At 39.5% G+C, this 23,920-nt stretch overlaps 2 protein-coding genes across 2 annotated transcripts in view; both read right to left on the bottom strand.

The window, feature by feature from the left end:
- Positions 1 to 23,920, bottom strand: part of LOC114932401 (headcase) — a 132,373-nt gene that overhangs the window by 38,583 nt on the left and 69,870 nt on the right. The window lies entirely within an intron of this gene.
- LOC146724469 (facilitated trehalose transporter Tret1-like) lies at positions 20,873 to 23,783 on the bottom strand. Its single transcript, XM_085479876.1, has 6 exons — positions 23,708 to 23,783; positions 22,987 to 23,360; positions 22,296 to 22,472; positions 21,749 to 22,000; positions 21,476 to 21,647; positions 20,873 to 21,156 (listed from the first exon to the last, which is right to left on the bottom strand). Exons 1-6 carry the CDS (start codon positions 23,781 to 23,783, stop codon positions 20,873 to 20,875), a joined length of 1,335 nt encoding a protein of 444 aa, XP_085336002.1.

The following is a 23,920-nucleotide window of genomic DNA, read 5'->3' as shown; positions in this document are numbered from 1 at the left end:
ACGTGTTATTATTACGCGAATAATGTGAAATTTTCCATTCATTTGGAAGAAGAAATTTTCAGTCCGCTCGCATTCTTAGTTATACAAATGCGCCGTATCGCGTTCTGCTCCCTCGAAACAATAACGAAGTGCTTGCCTTTAACGAAGAAAGTTTCGGCGTGGCTATTCATACCGTTCCTTTCCAGCTTGGATGAACACGTCTGTTATAGGTATGCGAGCACCCTTAAGTACCGGTCTGTCCCGCATAAATTAAGTAAACCGCGTGTTTAAATGCAAAGCAAGACTCGCGAATAAAACGGACGGCTCTCGTATGAAGAAAGAAGACTAAAAAAGGAGAAAGCGGCAGAGTGCTAGAAAAGCGTCTCGGTGCTTCATTCAGCGTTTGCTCTAAATATACATGAAACGCGATAAAAAAATTCTTATATATATTTTATACGTGCTCCTGAGTCTCTCCTCTTCTTCCATTCGAAAAATTGAGTCACGTAGCGCAGAGCTGCGACTCGAAATACTTTTCTCCAGCCAACCAATATAAAAAATAATGGCACATCCCAGACCGCAGATAAACATTTCTTTTTACTGATGAAGTTGCAATTGCATACCGCTGTTTCTCATATAGAACTTTTCGCATATTAGAGTGTCAGCGAGTTTTAGTGAACAATATAATAATGCAATTTCGAGAATTTCATTCAAATCGGAAGATAAAAATTGATGTAGTAATGTTTCGATACACGCATCAAATAATCTCAAATATAAAGTAAACAACAATGAAACACGAGCAATTAAAAAGATTCAACGAACAGAACGTATAAATGATGAGAAAGCAGATTGGAATGGATGAAACTGTGCGGAGAAGGCGGACAGACGTCACCTGATAGCCCCACAAAAACGATCTGCCAAATCGAGAACCCGACTGGTACCACACCCAGCCATTGTTAACGAGGACACAATGTCACGCTGTATAATGCACAATGCACTCTCGCCAGCGCATTAATGCGCAATGATGCGCGCGCGTTCGTGAATCCACGTCGCGGAACCTTTTTGTTTCATCGTCCCTTAGTCATCACATGCCGAAAAAAATAGCAATGTATATTAAAAACGTATTATCGGCTGCAACAATCGCTTTAATCTTAATTAACACCGCGTGCTTCTTCATCTCCTGTCGCTTAAATTAAAAATCCTTGACGCGATCTATACAATTATTTTGCCTCATTAATAATTTTGCATATTTGATAAGAGTATCGAAAAAGATATCTACGAGCGATCGCCTATTATTCAGAAGCCCTATTCACAAATTTTTATACTTAAATACCTGTTGTATTATATTTGTCAAACATTATTTACTCTCCACACACTTTTCTATTTCCTCCCTTTTTATCTCTTTCTTTAGTTAAAATAAAATATTAGAAACCGTGGCTTCAACATCGCCGGCACTTAATCGCTCAAATATTTATTTTACTGTCAAATTCGTGCATTCACAGATAATCGATCGTTTCGATTGTGCGAATATCACGGTTCTCTCGCTATCTATCTATAGATCGCTATATATATATATATATATTTTTCTTTTTTTCCTCGGAAACAATATTACCGGACAGCATTTAATTTCCTGACCGCTGTACATCGTCGACGCGCGCCAATCTCCTCCGGTAATTTCAAGCGCGCGACAGCGTTTTGCCGTGCCGGCGGAGAATCGAACGCGCGAGAGCTGAACCGGCGCCCGAATGTGACATTATCTCGCGACGCCGACGCCGGTCGTCGTCCCCTCGTCGAGATTCCACGCGGTAACGTGCAACGCCGGAGCGCGAGGCGCATGTTCGCCCGATAAGCACATTGTCGCGGAACTTCCTGACAGTGATAACGCATGCGACACAACACGACGTCTCGATTTCGCGGCTGCTCGTCGCAGTCAAGATCCCGAGAATATTACGCATTTAACGCTAAATGTCATCTCGATGCACTATGCTAATCCCGCGAACCATCTATCCGAATTAATTTCTCACACGTAGGATTTTTTATTGAAATTGTTTTATACGAATAATTGAAACACTTGGTATGATTAAAAAATATATATAAAAGACTATTCGCGGCAAGAAAAACCCATGTCGAAACTCCATTTGCCGTCGAGAGTCCTCAATCGAGACGTTCAAAGTGGAGGAACGAAGGGAGGCTCGCCCGGTGATTTAAAAAAAATGAGAACAGACTCGTACTTCCTGTCGTGTTTATACCGATGAGGAACGAACAGAAAACCACATCACACTGGCGTTTCGTGCAACAAAACAATGCGGTCTGAATGCAGACACCGTGACGCCGAAAATGCATTACGTTTCGTATGCCCCCATCTTGTCCAATTAATCATGGACTTAAAGGTATGGAGTTTCCGGTACCCTTTTTTCTTTTTCAAGGAAGAGAATAAGGACAAAAAGATTCGAGATAATGGAGAGAACAACGACGGTATATAACGCGTCTGTGTTTGGCGTTTATTTTTTATTACATATTATTTAATAATATGTGAATGTGCAACAAATACTTATGCATATGTCTTGCGTAAGCCTATAAAATTTTAAAGAAAAAAAACTGCAATATTTTTTAAATGTAGTGCATATGAGGCAAATGTGCAAAGGACACAAATTAAATTTTATTGGTATATCCTTTTTATAAACTTTATGTGATATTTAGTTACGCTTATTTTTATGGTCATAGAAGAGAATTAACACAGGAGAAAAAATGCTTCCGTCATGCTGAATTTAATATTTTATAAAGCCCATCACCCAGCGGAATAAAAACGGAAGACACGCAAGAACGTACCATGCGCAGAAAAATGGACAATGAAGAAAGAACAGGGGAAAGAATGCAGACACGTAAAAAGTGGCGATTGTTAATTAAATCCGGTAAGCCGCGAGGAAACCTGGTTCCGACCACTCGCCATCATCCGTTCTATTTTCGTATTTGTCTTGCGGCTCTCGTCTCGAAATGTTTATTCTGCCGCCGGTGCGTACATATAAGACGAATAAATCCTATTAAAAAAAAAAAAAAAAGCTTTTATTCACTGCTGTGCATACTACCGTAGTTACAATTTCATTCGAATTATAATTTGATTAAAAGCTTTTTAAAAATTAAAAAAAATTTTCATAAAAAAACAGATTCAAAGAAGCTTCCTTCTTACTTTAATATTTATTTTCTATATGTTAGTTGTTAATAAAATATTTATATATATATCAGAAAAATGTTTTTCTTACATGTACACTAAAAAAAATTATTAAATATTTATTCCAATACTACCTAATAAATCATTTATTTGAAACAAATAAATATTTATCTGTTTTGAAAAGAATTTTCTTATATCCAATAAATATTCTTCACATCAAATCAATATTATTAGTTTCAAATAAATGATTTATTAGGCAGTATTGAAATTAATATTTATTCGAATTTAATACATTTTTTCGAGTGTAATATATAATATTGTGTGCGTAGTATAATTTGCAGTAAAATAAATATAAAGTAATATCTTTTATAATTAAAAGCGCAACAGACATAGCCTTGGTTCTTATTTTTACTCGTAATTTTATGGAAATTTTTCAAGACATTTACATCTTTCTTATTTGAGAAAATTATTTTGTAGACATTCTTAAATTGAGCATTAATAAGAGAAAATTAACACATAATTAATATCAAAGATCGTTATACTATTAAATACAAGTTGGCTTTTGTGATCGATTAATTGATCCCTTATAATAACGAACTTGCTGCTTCAAAGAGCAGTCATTCTCGATAAAAGTTTCGCGCGATTATCGGATTGGCTAGTGCAGGTCCTCGTACAAAAACGGTAAGAATGGAGCCAGTTGGACCCCCTTTAGTCCTGCGGATTGAATTACCGTTGTATTTCTCGTTGATTTCACAAAGTGGAAGTGGGAAACAGGACGAATAGGGATGAAAGCCAAGGGAGAAGGACATAGCAAAAGGCCGGCCATGGACTTCGTTAATTGGACGGATAATGCCACTAAATCCTGAGAATCTAGGAAGGCAGCAACTGCCGAGGGTGAAGAGTTGGAGGCGTTTTATCAGAAATTAGAGGGAAAACGCGGGGAAAAACATAGACAACGTGACGTTCTGCAAATGCGGGCCTGAGAAAGAGGTGGATAAGTGTCAAAGCTTGACATTCCCGAAGGGGACCGTCCGGAAGAAAAAGTTAATCATGATACTATCTAGAAGAGGCAAAGTTGAAAAACATAAATAAATGATTTGCAATGGTTTAAATATAACTGGTAATAATATTTGTAGTAAAAAATTCTTTAAAAGATATCAAAAATATAGAAACGTAACTGATAACTCAGACTCAAATTAATTGTTTATACAGATTTGTTAGAAAATTAAAAGAAAAAAATAGATAAATTTTTCTATCGCAAAATATATATGGAAATAATGATTAATGTATTAAGAAATAGAGATCACTTATATCACAGTTTATATTTAACTCAATCTACAATGCTTTTACACTTGCAGATATGAACCATATTTCATAGGATATCAAAATAATGTAAAATACAAACCAACGTGTGTGTATGATTTACTTTCTTAAATTACATTCGCGATACAATAATAAAAAGGATTAACTGTGTGTTTTGCGCGCTTTCATATCTCGTCTGACACAAATTACTTTATTACGATTAACGTGCATTAAAGTAGTGTGTAATATATATGTGAGTGAGTGATTCTTTGTGGGTGATTCAGTACTCGTTAATATATCAATACTTTTAAATTGCCGCCGATTATTTTTTCCGCTCGCTCCCCTATCTATAAACGTGATGTCTCTATCGGTTGCTTTCGAAAGATTATAATAAAAGTATTGCTCTATTACACGAGTTTTGCAAATCACGCGATATCGTTGATAGTATACATATTTTCATAATTAAGAATTGTATCGACGTCTCAATTTTAGAGAAAGCGATGCAAAAACAGAATTACGGAGATTAAATAGAAATCATTGATTTTCTAATAATATATATGAATTTTTTATTATATTAATAAATATAATTATATATTGAGACAAAAATAAATTTTTAATTATTTCAATAAAACTATTCGCGGTTCTTCGTTAAATACATTTGTGAAATGTGCGCGTGCTGGGTATATATTTTTTTTTATCATTACATGATTATTTTGACGCTCGACGCGATAATCCTTCGACTGTTGCGAAACAAGCGAACAATAAACATTTTGTCGTTACGCCAATCGAGCGATAAGAGACCAATAAAATTCCCCACAACTGACACCCTCGTAAAAGCGGCGGCAATGACCTCATCATATCTAGATTCACACTCCGTGTTCAAAAGATCAAGCTATTACTTGCAACAATTTGTAATAGGAAATTAAAATTATTTCTTTTTTCATCAATACATTAATTCTCTTGAAAATTATATATTAAATCAATTTGCACATTTACGTTACAATTATTTGAAAAATGTAAATTCCTAAAGGCAGAAAGTGTGTATCATTAATCGGCTATCATAATTTTTAATTACTTGTGTTCACACATTTTTCATTAGAACATCTTTATATATATCTGCATTTTCCTTATTCTATATATTACTATTATACTAAGTTAAAAAAAAATTATATCAATTTGTGGTTTCCTTATTTTAATATCTACCTACTATCATCATACTTTAAATTAAACGTATCGTAGAAAGATAAATTCTACGAACTCGTCACGCAAGAGTTTTAACATGAATTTAGTATATATAATCAATTCTCGAAATTCTGTTACCGCATTATCCTAATTAATTAAAACGATGGCGACACTATTTTAAGTAATATAAATAAATTCCGAGAAATCCGTTTCAAAAATTCGAGGAAAAACGATAAAACGAATATCACATTCACAACGACTGTCAATAATAATTGTAGCGATTGTTTGCAATAATCTGCCGCAACAAAATGTCATTTAAAATAAACGAAATATTTCCGTACGCGCCCTCGTCTAATTCGTTACCGCGACGCTTTCAGAGGAAATTTTCCGGACGATTTTCGCGAGCAGCAATTTCATCTTTCCGTCCTAATTGCCGAAAAATGAACGCGGCAAAGCTCCTCTCTAAGCGCGAGGATCGTCGTTGGAATTTCGTATGGAAGAGATCTCTCTCTCTCTTTCTTTGAAGATACCTCCCCCTGGTTTTCTTTCTCCTTCTTCTCTCCTTCTCTCCCGCCTCACTTCTGGACCACACACAACGTACACGAAAACGCCGCTTTCCCGAGGAGGCCAGGCGCTTCTTCTCGCCGTGCGAAGCGCACGCCGCGCCAAGAAAACAGAGTGAAAAGAGATAAAAGCACAGGAAGGCACTAGGAGAGAGAGATCTGACCGAGCGCCAACCACACGAAAATAGACGCGTCACTGAGGATACCGAGCTAAATTTTCACCGGGCCCACCACCGGTGCGGTAGTGAAATTTTCATCCTCGCATGCCTCGCACATGCACGGAATGTGCAAATTGGCAAATTAAAATAGCAAATATATACGATAAACAGTTGTAAAGCGCTTTTAAACGCGTGTAAATGTTCTGGGTTAATGGGAAATATTTATTTAACCAATTATCTGAATTAAAATATACAACATTTTGAGTTTCCTTATTTTTTAAATAATTATCGCGTTTAGATTGTTGGCAACTATGAAATATCTTGCGAATGTTTCGTCGAAAATATTTAACATAAACGACGAACTTTGATTTCAATCCAACATTCAATGAATGTTTTTTTAAGAAGAATGATATTTTAAGATTCTTTTTGGATTTTTTGTTTCAGACGTTTTTAACTGGAGATATCACGTCAACCAGATTTTTAGGGGTAACCACCGCAGCCGCCATTTTGTCGCCATCAATGATGGAAAAAATTCAAAAAAAATTTTTTTGTATACTTAAATATGTACACAATATTATATAAAAAGTGCGCAGTGTTTCAATATATTTCACTATAAAAAAAAAATTTTTGAAAAAACATGAAAAAGACCCAGAAGGTACCCTGAATAAAAGGATCCACCAAAATCTCCTGTGAATTAAATTTAAAAACAGCTTTCACGAAATTAATTTGTCAAAAATATCCAATTTATTTATATTTAGTAATATGAAATAGTGCTCTTTCGAAAATAATGAGATAATTCCGTGCGCGCAGAAATATTCTTAATTAAAGTATTTTTCAATTTCGTTAAAAACAATTCTCTAGAATCAATTTTTTTAATAGCTAAAATAATTTGAATTAGTGCACATTTCTTAACTTTCGGATTATGCAAGAAAATATATTTTCTTATGTATACATAAAGCTTTATGTATACATAAAGCAAACACTTTTTCCTCATCGCGATAGGCGATAAACCACTAGCTACTTTTCTCAAATAGCGGCTCATTCCGACGATAATAGGCGCCGTTTCAGCAATAATTCAACGCGAGGTGTAAATTACCCATAAATTTTTCCATGTGTGGTGCAATTAGTTCCTCGGGATTCGTAAAACACCGCGTCAAAGCGCGATTCACCGCAACGACTTCTTATACACATATGCAAAGATATAACGAGGACTATGACACCAAAGACGAAACGACAAAATTGCGATAATGTTCTCTTACAACTCGACATTTTCTCCAACGCAACAGAAAGACTCGGGATTAGAGTCATGATTGACGTTTAAAGCTTGTATTTCCGCACAAATGTATGATGTTGCAAAATTTATAGAAAATAAAAATTGAAGCAAAAATGATTATCTTAATATTGAGATATCGATGATTCTTAAATTAAAATGATGGCATTTAAAAATTAAAGACATATTTATATATTTTACAAACACATAAAAAGATTGTAAACAAATGAAGAAATCTTCTTCAACTTCGAAAGTATTTTAAAAGATATAATTTTCATTTGAGAAACTTTTAGTTAACATCTATTCAAATCTAATCAGAGAATTTGCAATGCAAACAAAATGCAAAAATTATTCACGCGTTATATTTTGTATGGATCTCGTAAAACGAGAACCGAGAGAAACTTGTGCAACGCTCCTTCTTCCTCCCTCTCTCTCTCTCTCTCTCATATTCTCTCCTTTTCCCTGCACTCTGCTGGATGTGTGTCTCTTCGTCAAACGTTGAAATGTTGTCCTAGCTGCGCAAATATGTAGGTATACTTATTCCGTCACTGAGCAAACGCAACGACGATCGCACATCTCTTCTTATCGAGGATCTTTCTCTCTTCGCAGCCGATTTATGCCAAGAAAACTACAAGTCGCGAAAGTGTCGTATGCACATAATGTCAACGAGATGAATTTTTATTGAAGCGAGAGAAAGAGAGAGAGAGACGACCCCCATCGCCGACGCGTAAAGCAAGGTTTATGCCCGCCCGTTTATGATGAGCCGGGGCTCCAAGGTCGGAGTAAAGTAGCGCAATAAATTAACGCGCACGTCGCGCAATTGCGGGGGTGTTGCGAGCAGTTGACTCGATTGATTGGTAGAACGAGCCTCAGCCTAGTTGGCCGAACTCTCATCGACGCCGTTGATGGTCGCCTCGGATAAAGATAGGAGAAAAGAGAAAGAGAGAGGGTGAGAGAGAAGAATGGAGAACGACCGACATGGTTATTGCAAGATTTATTGCTTCTCTTTCGTTTCGTTTCGTCTTCGTTGAACGAAGAGCGTGCAATTCGCGAAGGCTTACTACGGATACAAGGAGGTGCCCGCTCGTTTTTTCCACGAGTTAACGAGTGCACTTTCTTTTCCTCTCTCACCCTCCACCCCCGGAGAGATCGTTATTGTCCGTCTAGACTCTCCGATCTTCTTTTTGCATCCGCCGCCCCTTTCGCGGTATTGCGCATTACCGCTTCGATATTTTTAGATTGACGCAAACGTGACTCGTCATCCGATTCTACCCGCGCGCGAATTACATTCTCCTTGGAAATGGAACAATCAATTTCATTCCACGGGATGCGAGGTAGAAAAGAAGATAATTATAATACACGACAATCGCTTTACAGTTTTCAAAGCGTCAGCGAAACAGCTGATTAGCGTTCGTGGGTCATTTGACATTAGACTCGCAAACTTGAAAAAATGTATGTACCAAGAGAATACCCTATAATTAAAAACCAGAAAAACTTCAAAGAACAGTAATGGCTCGATGAACTGATCGAAAGCAACTCGTGGTCATTATTTAATTCATATAATACACGACAATCGCTTTACAGTTTTCAAAGCGTCAGCGAAACAGCTGATTAGCGTTCGTGGGTCATTTGACATTAGACTCGCAAACTTGAAAAAATGTATGTACCAAGAGAATTCAATACCCTATAATTAAAAACCAGAAAAACTTCAAAGAACAGTAATGGCTCGATGAACTGATCGAAAGCAACTCGTGGTCATTATTTAATTCGAGAGGCTTCCATCGCGCGAACACAAAGCTACGTGGTTATGAGAAACGCAAATACTCGGGAAATCTGGGGAAAAAGGCAAATGTTAATTGCAAGCAGGGTGGAGGAGAGTGCTTTTCGATTGAGAAATTGTGAAAACTATCCAGGACAGGAAGATTGGAGCCGACGTTAATTAGTCGACGGAAAGAAAGAGAGAGAGAGAGAAGAAGGCAATTATATCCTCTCGATATCCGAAACGAAGCCAGCGACAGAGCTGTGTGTAGGTGACAGCCGATTATTCTCCGTGGAAAACAAACACGCGGAGCAAGAGAGTTGTTGCAACCCAGCTTGCGTAATCGTCTCGGTGGTAACGGTACCAATAATGAAGGCGAGGCAAATAAATGTAAAAAGAGACTGCTGAATTAATACCCGTCATTGATTTCTCGCGTCATTGTGCGTTTCTAAAAATAAAAAATCTGCATTAATACTTTGGTATTACGTATCACACGAGGAACTTATTGCAAAAGTGGGCGTGATTATGCAGAAGATCAATTACCAATGCAAAGAAACTTCCATTGTCCTCTAGATCGACCATTGTTATTAAACGTTTGTGAAAATCGAACGCAATAGTAGAGAAAAGAAACAAAATAATATAATATTTGCTGGGGATACATACATTCAAATTTGACTTATCCTATATTCGTCTTTAAATGATCATCTATCTTTGTTCCAAAAAATTGATTAAAAATCTTTTTAACTTTTTCAAACGAATTTCATCACACGCACACAAGAGCTTCGAATCCGTGCACCATTATCTAATGAAATACTTGGTGAAACGATGAAGGTACATAGAATAATCGACGTAATAACACGAGTTGAATTTCTCCGTGCTTTTATTGATTTCTGGAAAGTTGCCGGATTAATAAAGATCTCAAAGGAGTCAAAGCACAAAGAAGACTCCTTGTGACGATATCCTGGCGCGCTGGCAATCTATTCGGGATTATTGACACCGGCGAGACAGGCTCTATGTCCTCTCTCTCTCTCTTCCGTGTCTGTTCCTCTCCCTTTCCTTTTCTCGTACTCCCAATGACGCGCGCCGCGCCTTCCGATCAATCACAAGTCTGTCTTGTCTTGTCCCATCGCTACAATGAATGCCATTGTATGCTCTTCCCTGCTCTCATCGCTACCCCACTATCTCGATGCGAGTATCGAGACTCGAAGATGTCAAAATAGCTCGATGGGCAATAGTGATTTAAAACGTTAATTGAAAAAGTTGGAAATATTTATCGATGTTGAAGAAACATTTCCTTCGACAAACTCAAAATTAATTATCGTGTTAATTCTGTTAATAAGATTGTCTGAAAAATAGCTTGCCAATCGTCAAATATATTTGGATCAAAATCGTGTCTTTATAAGGTTTTGATAAAAACGATAAGTGAAATATATATGCGCGTCGGCGAAGAACACGATGAACAGTAATGACCCAGACGAGCTGCATCCTTGTGCCACATAAGCGATTCGTGTGGCGACGACTCACGTCGGGCCCGTGCATAATGCACGCGTGAGCGTACTTCTGCGACCGAAGAGTCGGGAGATTGATTCTCCTGCCTCTCAGCGCGGAATGAGAGAAACGACGAAAACGTCAACGCGAAGGGTTTCTCCCTCTTCTTGCGTTGTCGATTTTGTCGTCGACGTTGTTGCGACAAAGATGTCTTCCGTTCTAAATGACCTACCGTCAGATACTTTGCACGTCTCATCGTTTCCGCACAATTATTATTAGCTTGACGGAATAACGTTTCAAACGACACGCGACATGATTCACAACTCGGAATTGCGCTCGTAAGATTAAGTTTAAGCGATTTGTCCAACCATCTCTATACACGATATACATGCATTTCTATTTCGTTTTCACAAATATATTGTTATAATTCAAATGTGACCGACAAATTTTAATTAATTAAAAAGAAAACTGATAATTTTATATCAACTTTAAATGCTATTTTTCTATATTAAACGTTTCTCGCGTTAAGCGAAGTAAATTTTATTCGCTTAAAAACAGATGTAATATTTCTTTTCGAATATATTTACGTTAGTCTTTAAATAAAAATATATTTTTTTCTATCTAGTTCTATTTTAAGATATCCGCTAATAAATAATTAATTATCCAATGGAATCGGTATCTCTCTTATGTAACATTTCTGATGTAATATTTCTTTTCGAATATATTTACGTTAGTCTTTAAATAAAAATATATTTTTTTCTATCTAGTTCTATTTTAAGATATCCGCTAATAAATAATTAATTATCCAATGGAATCGGTATCTCTCTTATGTAACACACCTTAAATAACAATTTATTTTTTATTCGACTGCCAAGTCGAATCGTTTATTTGAAGTGTGAATTAATAAACAGGAAAGGAGCCGTGTTTATCCCGTGTTTTTCGCGAGACTTTCCACGTGAAACGTTGGAATTTTTCGGAAACACGTCAGCGAAGCGAAAATACACGGCGATTAAACGAGCTCCGCTGAGCGAAAACGCATCATCCCTCCCGATCGAGAGAGACTCGCGGATCCTTCGAGGGAATAGAAGGAACATAAGAGGCGAGGAAACTGGCAAGTTAAGAGACGATATCGGAGAGAGAGAGAGACGGAGGCACTTTGGTATATAGCGCGAGATGTATGTCTCCTACAGCCATAAAAGCAGAGAGGCATAAATAATGCGTTCTCCGTTTCTTTCCACGAGAGCTGCTGACTGGATGCGAGATTATATACACGCGTTGAGAGAAAAGGGGGCCGCGAGATGAGAGAACGTCGTTCCCCTCTTTTTCCTGTCTTTCTTCGCGACGTCCGTCATTCGGATTGCAAGAAGAACGACGATAAATCAATCCCAATATCGCGAGATACTCATGATGCATCATTAGTCGTGCGACCGCGATCTTCTTCAATTATTTCATATAACTAGCCAAGAAATTTTTATTTTATTTCCACAACGTTTCGACCATCTGTTTTTGGTCCTTTTCAAGTGAAAAATTTCTTGGAAAATTCCGATAATCATATTGTTTAATAATCATGAGACAACAGTGTCAACTAACTGCGCTTTTATCAAGGAATTTTTCACTTGAAAAGAACCAAAAACAGATGGTCGAAACGTTGTGGAAATAAAATAAAAATTTCTTGGCTAGTTTGGGTCGAATTTAATATATCGTTCCTATTTTAAATAAAATAAAATACATGTACCGGTGAGGTTTCCCGATAAAAAAAAAGCTCGATATAAAATGATCAAAACGAATGTGAACGAAGAAAAATTTCAACTTCGAGCGAAAGACTAATGGGACCATTTCCTTCACTTCGAATCCAGACATTTCTTCTTCGGCTCGAGACTTATCCTTCGCAAATTGCGCTTGGTTATTATTTTTCCGTAGTCCAAATTTCAACGGGACTATGAGTTACAGCGCGTTCGCGGTAAGATTTATGATTGCGTAAATTAGCCGCAACAGACCTCCTCTTCCACGGCACCGTAACCTTCTCAGACACGAGTAAGAATCGCGTGCTCTTCCCCCTTTGTTTCTTTTTCGCGCGACTCGCAGTCAACAGACACCCTTCTCGGGGAAAAATCAGCAGAGGAGAGAATAAAAAAAAAAAAAAAAGAAGATATCGAGAGAGAGAGAGAGAGAAAGAAGGTTAAACTTGCGCGCCCGTTTTCGCCCGCGTCTCTCGAGAAACGAGGCAATTTGTCCTTCGACAAATTAATTTCTTAAAATATGCAGGCCTGTTGTTGCAGGCAGTTTTATTGCACGAATGTTTTACGGCCGCGTATTTTTTTCCTCGCCCTTCACCGTACTTCAACATCCTGCGCGCAAACCTCGTCTGATCCCCCACCATCTCTTTCCTCTATACATTTCCTCTTGTCCCGACACACCGTAGCGCGTAATTAAAAGCGACCCGACGCATCTGCGAGAATATTTTATCCGGCGAGCGGAGGAAAACGGACGTTGCGAGAGACACGTCGGGGAAATTTTAGCCGCTAATTTGGAAAATGTGCGTCCTAACTGAAAGACCGACGCACTAATCCAATGATACGCATCGGGGGTTTAATCGACGGACCGTCATTAATCATTGCCGCGGTCGGCTTTGATCACGATCACCTTTTGCGATCGTCATCGAGCGATGAAATAGCTTGTTGCAATTCGCTGGCAATACACGGGAGAATGAACGGTGCGCGAATGGTGATAGCGAAATAATTGTGATATGTCGAAATGTGGGGGAGAGTAAAGTGCGTTTAATGGTGCGCAATGCAATTGCCCCTACTGTTATACTCGCAATGTGTTTCCTGTCCGAGAGAGTCACTTCCTTCTGTACCGTTGGTTGCAGCTCGATTGCCTGCGCCATCAACCGCCGGAAGAGCGTTGGAAAATTTAACAACGAGGTATTTATAAAGCGATTATTATTATTATTATATTCTTGCTAAATATCGCTAAATATTGTGCGCGAAAATGAGTGTTGCTCTACGTGGACGGAAAATGCGGGTAAACAGCATTAGGTATATAAATAACGCATAATCTGCATATATAAAACACCCTTCTTTTGCAATTCTTCCTTATACACGACGAAAAATAATTATACGTTGCATTTTAATTCCGGTAGTGTAAAGAACAGTCGGGGAATACTGAATTTGAGTCTCTCGCAAATTGCATCAACTGAACGCGGATATATATCTTATACACATCCGTAATCAATTTTCTGGAGAGCAAAAATCTGTCGTCTGATACATTTTACTGCCTCGGGGATCGGAAAGTTCCAGATCACTCTGACAAGACCGGTTTACGTCGAGGATCGAAATCAGGCGAATCCGGACCCCAATCGTCCTCACCGTCCTCGTAAAGGGAATCGGAGAAAAAAGAAAGAGAGTTTTATCGTATGGCGCGAATCACAGTTGTATCGACAACGGGACAAGCCGGAGGCTGTCCTTATGAAGCAAATGCACATGCACATATATGCGTTACGTGCAATTGGGTCGTATAGAGATATGCGCCCCGTTGCGCTCGGAACGAAAACAAATTTGCGTGCCAAACGAGCGTGTTCTGTCGCGCCATTTCATCTATCAATCGTTTGTTTACCCAATATGACGCGGAAGCTGGAGATTAATAATATGCAAATTGACAGGAGCTTTGCTTGCAATATATACTATTTTCGTTTAATCTTGTTGATTTTAGTAATCTTAAAAAAGGATATCAAAATTTGTTCTCTCTTTTTCCATGCAATGAAGGAATTTTAATAAAGAGCGTTAACTATATATGCGTTAATATACGTAATTTCGTAAGAGTTCTCTAAAGATGAAAAATATTCGCTCTACATGTAACTCTATATGCATTTCATAGTTCGTAATATATACGTACATGATTCCACTAGGTTGATTGCCTTGATAAATGGCGCGGTAAGCACCCTCGTTGGAATATTAAAATCCATCATCATGATCGCGCGCGATATAAAGCGAGTATGCACGCATTTCACTGTCGTCGACTTGATTAATATTAATCATTCCGAATATATTTGTCACTGCTATCATAAATTGCGTTACTCGAATCCAACAAGCTGTTACACACCAATTGATCAAACGCGTATATTTTTATATAATTAGAAAGACGAGATAAATGCGATAAAGCCGTAGCATAGAAATCTACATATATGTATATACGCGCGTCATGAATTTTACATTTGATATGATAAGAGGAGTCGCGCGCTGCAATCTGAATAAATTTTACTCGTTAACGAAACAGGCGACAAGCAGGATGTTACTACTCGCGAAATCAAGAGGGTGGGAGAAGAATGTGAAAAAACGCCGAGGAGTCTCCCTCGGGAAAACAAAGACTTCCATTGACGAGATGTAGCAATGACATGCACGTCGAGCGTATAACACTTGTAGCTTTCAAAGAGAAAAAGATTTCGAAGATGCAAATTTGATGGCGCTCTTCCTTTCCTTCCCTCCTCATTCATGTTCTTCTCTTCTTAAGAAAAGTTTACTTCGATTTACAGTTATTCACGGCGCTTGAATACAATTCGTATTATGCATTTTATCGCGACATCAAGTGCTATTACTCGCATACGTGAATGGCAAATATAGCTTCGTCATAGTATCAAGCGGGACACAGTTTGCACGCAAATTACGAGAGGATACGAATATATTTATATCCACGCATAAATTATACGCGTAAAGGAAACGCGTAGGCGGTTGAAGGATACACATAATAACGCGATCATCGATTTTACGTCCCATTTAAAGTCTAACAATAAGTTTCGTTTTCTCTCTCTCTTTCGTTTTCCCAATTTCAAGCGTAAATCAATCTCCTCTTGTTTTCCGAGATTACGAAAGGCATCGTCAACTACACGTCATATTTTTCATATATATGCAAAAGCGGAATGCTTCGGCGAAAATAACTTCGCGGATACAACGAACTCGAACCGAAGGCAGAAAAGAGGTGGGTCCCGATCGGAAAAAAAATACGAGAAAAAGATGCGAGGGTATACATGCAATACAGCATAGGCGATAGTGCACGCAACGCCCATTGAATTCACGTAGAGTAGCTTCTTTTTATTCCATCTCGGCTCGACGATAAAGGAATCGCGCGCGAGGAGGCGAACAGCGGGCTCCATTGACATCGCCCTCTCTCTCTCGCGCGGTTATAGAGAAGAGAGTTGCACGATAGCAGCTGCACGCGATAACGCATACGTGCACGCACGAGAGAGATAGAAAGAGAGTACGCGCGTAATATATCGAGAGCGGCGAGATACGCGCGTTTATTTCTGCGGTCAATTTACTTATGGAGCCGATGATATACCGGACGGACACACGACGAGATATCGGGCCACATGAACGAGAGCAAAGTTTCCACAGAAGTGCATATATGTAAACGAATAATACGAGCGCTCATTATATATGTTCACCAAGACAGGAATTCGCGATAAATAGATATTCTGTGTTTGAATAGTTACCTATAAATTTAGATGAAAAAGAAATATTGATGACGGCGGACATATTTTGACATATCTCTCACTGACGTTTCAGTCGCGATCAGCTGTTCTGGAGAGAGAATTATACATAACGTCCATAGATAACGATTATGTTTTCCAAACACATTCCTCTTTTCGTATTCAAGTTTTAGACAAAATTTATAATAAAATCTCGATTTTTACTTTAGATTACGTCACTCGGGACACATCTCGAATCATTGTGCAACGATCGATATTGATATATTCAAATGAAAATTGTACGATACGCTCGTATAACGATATAACAATTAAAACTAATATATTGGGCCAAGTAAACAAGCAAGTTAATGATTGTTATAACATAATATTTATTAAAAATCTGACAAATATATACGAAAATTTCTAACAAACATCGATCGATATTGATCCAAACACGGGGCGAGAAGGCCAGACAAAAAAAGGGAGTCTCGCGGCTCTTTTCGGCTTCTCGGCTCGGGTCGCGCGAGCTGTCGCTGCGTTCGAACGAAGAACGAGCGGGCGAGTCGGCATCGGCACCGCGATACCACGCGGAGAGAGAGAAAGAGAGAGGCCGTTGGCCTCAACGGTGCGATGGTGCAGTGTGCAATCTTTCCGACGTGGAGAGGGAGGGCGCGAACGCATGTGAGAGTGCGGCCTCACGCGAGTTCTGCGCGAGCGTGTACCGTCCGCCAAGTCATCCGCGTGCGGGGGCACGAGAGCATACGAGAGAGCCTTGAAGTACGGATTGCGTGTTCGTCGCGATGCGGCGAGAGAGAAAGAGGAGGGTTAAAGTGCGAAACAATGTGAGAGAATGTGTGCGGGCGCATATCGGTTGCGCCTCTGTAAAAGATTTATCGAATTGAAATTAAGCTCGCGAATATATATTGACGGGAATGTTTATCCGAGAATTAAAGGAATATCGGAAAGGAAATTTAACTCGTCGCCGCGTTGGGGTCTTTAAACGCTTTTTCTCTTTCTTTTTCTCTCGTAAAATTTCTTTCATGAATTCTTTAATGAAATAAAGAGAATAAAATCCGATAAGAGATATTCGATTCGAGAGAGAGCAAGTTATTTTGTCTCGCAAATTTTTCACTTTTGCAACATTTGTGAGAATAGAATACAATTTTTCGAACTCTTCATTTTTTAAAAAATTAATCAAGCAACTATCTTTTTTTCAGATATCAGAAGGATAAAAGTGCGAATCGGCAAATAACATCCTACTAGTACATACGAAATGTCAAAACAAAGATCATATGATCACATTTCGAAATCAAATTCGCACGTTTTCATGAAGCAAGCATGGAAAGAGATCGATTCGATGTAAATGATTTCCTGACGAAAAGCTACATTTCATTCATGATATTTACAGAAGACAAAAAATAGAGCTAAACGAGGAGGAAAGAAAGATAGAGAACAGTTGTTCTCAATCAAGCGAGGAAAGGCACGACGACGGACTGAGAATATTGGTTTGATTCGGGAAAACGATGGCGGGGTCTCGACGCAAAGAACCGGCGCCGTAGGGCACTAGACACCGTCCTCTACTTCGTGTTCCCAAGAAACGAGAGAGATGTACGTGAGAAACACACGTAGCCGATGTGTTCCGGCTGCTGCCAATTTCCTACGAGTCGACCGGAACCACTATGCGCGCGACAGCGCTTTCTATTTATTTATTTCCCGTCTGCAACAACTTCTACGCGGAAAATGCCGCGGGGTTCGAGGCACCAGACACGGCAGACCAGATGGAAACCGCGATGTCTCGATATCGCTTATTGCCTCGTTAGAGCGAGCTCTTGACAACGCAGCTTTCTTCTTCACGGAAGGAAAACCTATCTCGATGCGTTCGCGATATTTTTCTGCTTATTCCTTAACCGTCGATCGGGATAATTGATCGATATTTATTATCTGCCTTCCAGACAGCAATTTAAGTTTTATGTTAAGCGATTTTATCCACATCCCGTTTGAATATGTGTGTCACTTCAAAATATGAATACTTCGAGATAAACAAACGACTTGATGATATACAGAATATCGCATCATCGATTAAAGTGAAAGTTCTTATTTAAGACCGCCATCATATCCTCGAGCGTCGTATCGAGAACAGGCTGACAGGTATCGACCTTCGAATTGAAAATTAAATTACGTTGCATTCATATACGTCCATCTCTCGCAAATAATTGAACGACGATAATCAAACTCGCAGCTATTGTATAATCGACAAATTTAATACGTCAGGAGGCCAAAAAACATCTCGGAAAGTCATCTCGAAATGCGTCCGGTTTGGTTTGATTTGGTATCACGACAATATATAATAACGATAACCGAAAGATCCATCGGGGAAAAAAGCGTGTCGAAAACCGAACGTCACGGTTCTCGATCGCACGAACATCCGTGATTTTTCTTCTCTTCGGGATTATTTCTCCCGTGGGTTCGCATCGGCGAGCAACGCCGCAAGAAAAGTCTGGCTTCTTCTCACGAGAATAAAGAACCGAGTCCCGCGAAAAACTTGTCTGGCGTCTGCCCACCCTCCGTTCACACCCTTCTTCTTGCCCTTCTCGCACGCACGGTTTCGATTTTACACACGAAATTTAATCGGTGACGGAAACGACCGAGCCCTGTCCCGCACACGACGTCGCATATGTTCGCGCCCTCTCGTCAACCTTCGTCTCGAAAATGCGAATGTGCACCGCGCGAGAGAACGTGCACGTTGATCACAACCGATAGCAGGCACACGAAGCGTCGCTTCATCGGGGGATTGTCGCGGGAATCTTGGGAGATCACGTTCGTAATCTCGCAGCATAAGGATCATCTTGTTTAGGGATAAACACTAGGAGATCACTTTAATCCCCTATTGAGATATAAAAGACAGATAACTGACATATTTGCATTAATCTTAGTTACGAGAATTAATTCCTAAGAGCTAAATCCTTGAAATTGTACAAAGATAAAGATGACGCGAGAGACTGCAAATATTAAAATAAATAAATAAAAGGAATGTGCATTTTCGCGCGAATTTGGATATTCCGATCGGAGGGTGGATCTACATTTTTGTCGTCCACACGAAAAATCTACGGAACGTGTAACCGCATAATACAGACAAATTTCGAGTAGGCGGTGGCCCTCTTTCCTCCCCTCCCTTTGCCGGATGCCACTGCCAGGCAGGAATGTAACGTGGAGTCGCTGCGCCCGGCGCTCAAGAGGTTCTGTATGCCAGCATTCATTATTAGTGCGGAGACACTCTGCGCGCGACGCTGCGGCACGACGCTTCATAAATATAAATTCGAATGCATAATCGATGAAAGCGAGCCATCGTCGTCTACCGAACGACAGCAGCTGCATGACAAATGGGCACGTCGGAGTCATCATCATCGAGTTTTGACATCGAAGAAGAGAGAGTCTCACCTCCCTCGCGATCGCGTACTTTAAAGGAAAATAAAAAACCATTATAGCGAAGAAAAAATCGTGGGGTTACAATCAATCTTCGAAATATAATTATAACGTATAATAACGAGCGATAAATGTTCCGACGCTTTTCATTTTTAACGTGTAAAAGATTGATGACTCGTGAATATCACGCTCGTTCTATCACGAGAAATGGGTGCGCCTTCCTTTCGTTTTTGCAAACTCGACGGTAATTTTGTTGATATAATTATATCCGATTTTGTTTATAGATCGACAATTATTTTATTCGTCGTCACATATTTATTCTCCCACGCAAATACATCGGGGACAAATAATAATTCGCGAATGAGACGTGAAATAAAAAAAAATAGGATTTTTTTCGATTTAAATAAAATGTGTGCCGGAAGGAGATGAGAGAGGGAGCGGCGCGACACCATTGTTACGAAATTCCAAACGATTCGGCCAAGGCCATACGCGTGCAATGACTGCTCACGATGCGTATCGTTGCACGTATAGCGCTGCATACAATATCGCGGTTCAAGTTTAGCCCCGTCACATCTCCGCGCGTATCCATTGGCGGTCTCGTTCGTCGCTTTTATCGCGCGTCCCACTTCCCGTCAGGAATTCACTTTTATCTGGAAATTATATTTCAGTCGAAATTGCGTACGCCCACGTTCGGATTTATTTCGGCGAAACATCTTGTCGAGTTATCGTTCGACAAAAGTGTTAAATACTGATTGTATAATTTGAATGATTAACCTTCTTAACGAAACTTTGTTTCTCTCAAATATACAGAGTTTAAGCTGTCATTAAAATATATTTATATATAATATCTCGCAATTTGAATATTATCAGTGAATAATACAAAGATGCAAAATTCTGTTTATTTATATTTATCTGGCTTCTGAAATTTATCATTTTTACAATATTGAAAATTAAATTCAATGATTGTGTATCGAAAAGACATGATTAATTTAGCGTCATCTCATATTTATCTTTCGTAAAAAAATTCTTCTATCTGTTGTATTCTTCTTTCTGTAAAAATGGAATTAATTATTGCTTTTCGTACTTCATTTTAAAGAAATTATTTATCCTACTCCAAATTAGGAATTATTATTTAATGTATGTGTCCCATATGCTTGTTGAATTTCCGTAAAAGTTTTGGCCTTGGTCTCAACCACGTAGAAGATCACGAAGAACACGCTAAGGGCGCATACTAGAGCGAAGAAGAAAAGCACCGTGGCACTGCCAAGCGTGTCAACTGCGCTTGGAAAAGATATCGTAACTATAAAGGCCAGCATCCAGTTGCAGCAAGCCGCGCTGGATGACGCTGCGCCCTTTAAACGCGTAGGAAAAATCTCGCCCATGTAAGCCCAGGGAATTGGACCTAGCATAAATTAAATCGGCTCGGTAAAGTTTTCTCGTTAAACGCTCGCGTTTAAGGCAATTGCTATTAAAAACCTATCAAGAACTTTGCTTATTTCATCCAAATAAGAAAAAATAAATTTAAACATAAAGATATTTTTTCTTTTCATAAAGACAGAGAGGGAAATTTAATTTTAAAAAAATGTGTACGCGCAAAAAGTATATGTGTAATGAATGACTTTCGGTATGTAAAGAATAAAAAGGATGATATAAAAAACAATTTCCACGATTTTTCGACGGCTTGAGGAAAAATTGAAACTCGTGTATCATTATTCACTAACCCGCTCCGAAGCAGAAGGCAAGTATGAAGACGCAGATCGACGTGAGTGGCAGCCAATGCATCGAATCTGCTCGGTCCGGATCATAGGTCTTCAAGACGAAGAAACCCGCCAGGGCCGTCAGGCAAATGCACATTACCGCCTCGGAGATCACCATGAGTACCTTACGTCCCAGCTGCGAACGTTTCGAATGCCAGCCGGCTAATAGATGAATTATAGATCGCGCAATGTGCGAAACACGACTCGATAATACACGGTAACCTTGTTAAAATTAACCTTGTCGATCAAGAGCGCCGCGATCGAACAAGCTACCACTTGAACGATGCCGAAGATGACGAGTTCAAGCAGCGACTCCATCCCAACGCTCGTCGACTCGAGAATCGTCACACCGTAGAATATTATGGCGTTGATGCCGCTGAATTGCTGGGCGAACATCAGACCGTAGGCGACAGCTAGTGTCTTCATTACGGGCGTGTTCGTGAAGGCCGACAAATTAAATCTTTGGAGCCTGCTGATATCCACTTGTTCCTATTTCCGTCCCGTTTGTAAAAATATGAATTAATATCCCGCGTTTCGACTATTTTATTTAAAATATGAATAAGAGACATTCTCATCTTAGATCAAAATTAGCAATTGAGAGTCTACTATCGCTATATATTTATATATTAAATTATTTTATTACAAATATTTTTTATACGTTTTAATCAACTGTACTGAGAATCATGAATAAAAATGTCAATTTATTTGTTGGTGAATAAAAAAAAATTGAGATTATAACTGAAAAAGTTGTAACGACGCTTTGCAAAAAAAATACGTGATTAACCTTAAAGACACTCATCTCCGGTTCGATATCGAAATCTGGGCCGCGAAAGAATTGCATGGACTTTCGCGCTTCTTCTTCCTTATTTTTGGTCAAGTAGAACAGCGGGCTTTCCGGCATAAAAAACATCGCTACGGCGAACACGATCGGCGGGATGCAACAGAGGCTGGATATCACGACCTACATCTCGCGTAAAACCGGTACAATACGCGTACAGTATACCGAGCACGAGCAACAACTGGAAGAAGACACCGGTCGTCCCTGTTACGAGAAAGGAAGAATCGCATAATGAAGTCTGCTACTTCTTGCTTCTCTTCGCGCGCCTAGAGCATTAGCGATGCAAGGAGAATGAGCTCGTGTGATGAACGACGATAGCCGCTAATAACCTCGCTCGCTAAGCTATCTTATTTTCTACCCCGATTATATCCACGATTATATCCCGATTATTATGTTACAGCACACATCATTATTACTGTTGGATTATCGAGAATCCTTTCATGTCTCGCGCAAAAAATATCTAACATCTCTATTCCAATGTATATACATTTTTAATACGAATAGCACGTTTCAAAAAACGTCCGTAACTCTTCGAAATTGATAAAAATATTTGTAAAATTATTCTCCAGATACCCAAAGTCGTAAAGAACGATACGGAGCTGTATCAGTTACCCGTAAAGATTCAGAGATTAATTGCCAGACCCGATATACCTCTGATCTGTTTCTCGGAGATCTCTGCGGAGTACATGGGCGCCAGGACACAGAACATGCCGCCGCAGGCGCCAGTCACTATCCTGCCCAAAACGAAGAGCGGCACGAAGGAGCCCGCGCAGATGAGCAGGAACCAGCCGGCGATGAAGGCCGGAGTCAAGACCAGCATCGTCCACTTCCGGCCGATCCTGTCGAACAGCAGGGGCACGATGAGGGTGCCGAGGGCCGCGCCTATCGGAAACACCGAGGCGATCAGGTCCGTCGAGAAATCGTCAAAGTTATAGCTGTTGCTCTTCAGTATTTCGACGCACGGAGCGCTCCAACCGAGACCACATCCTAACGAGAATCCACCCAGACAAGCTGAGCGAAGAAAGGAAGTTGATCGCAATTTGTAACGACGATATAATTCTGTATTTAATATTCGACCCCTTCTCGTCATGACAGAACGGATTTAATATTTCAGATATATTCTGCGCCCGTCGCGCGTTTTCTTTTTCTCAGCTGCTCGTCGCGACGACGCAATTGAGAGAATGGTAATCATTATTAACCCCTTTGACTTTCAATGTCGTGCCCGATACAGACAAGTGTCGCAATATCACGCGCGTACGTAATGTCGCGGAAATGTCGCGGACGAGTTTTTCAAAGATTATCCCGAAGAAAATTTATCGCGCGGCTCCCGCGAAATCGACTTCCGTAAAAGGAAAAACCTGTAGAAGCGGCGACGTATTGGCGACTCCTCCTTCGGAACACACAGACGGAAGAATGCTGTTCATTCTCTGACATTCTTATTCGGGAGCTTGAACGAAAATTATCTCAAAGCATTCGGTCGAGAAAATGACTGCACCCTCTTTTGCTTCGCTTCATCGCGCGACGTTCATTCTTTTTCTTTAATTTTTCTCTTTCTGCTGCATTCGTTCGTA

This window comes from Nylanderia fulva, unplaced genomic scaffold (genome assembly GCF_048542155.1).
Source record: "Nylanderia fulva isolate GAGA-0341 unplaced genomic scaffold, ASM4854215v1 Scaffold13, whole genome shotgun sequence".
Classification (NCBI taxonomy): domain Eukaryota; kingdom Metazoa; phylum Arthropoda; class Insecta; order Hymenoptera; family Formicidae; genus Nylanderia; species Nylanderia fulva.
The sequence above is the reverse complement of the archived record's forward strand: the minus strand, read 5'-3'. Positions and strand labels throughout refer to the sequence as shown.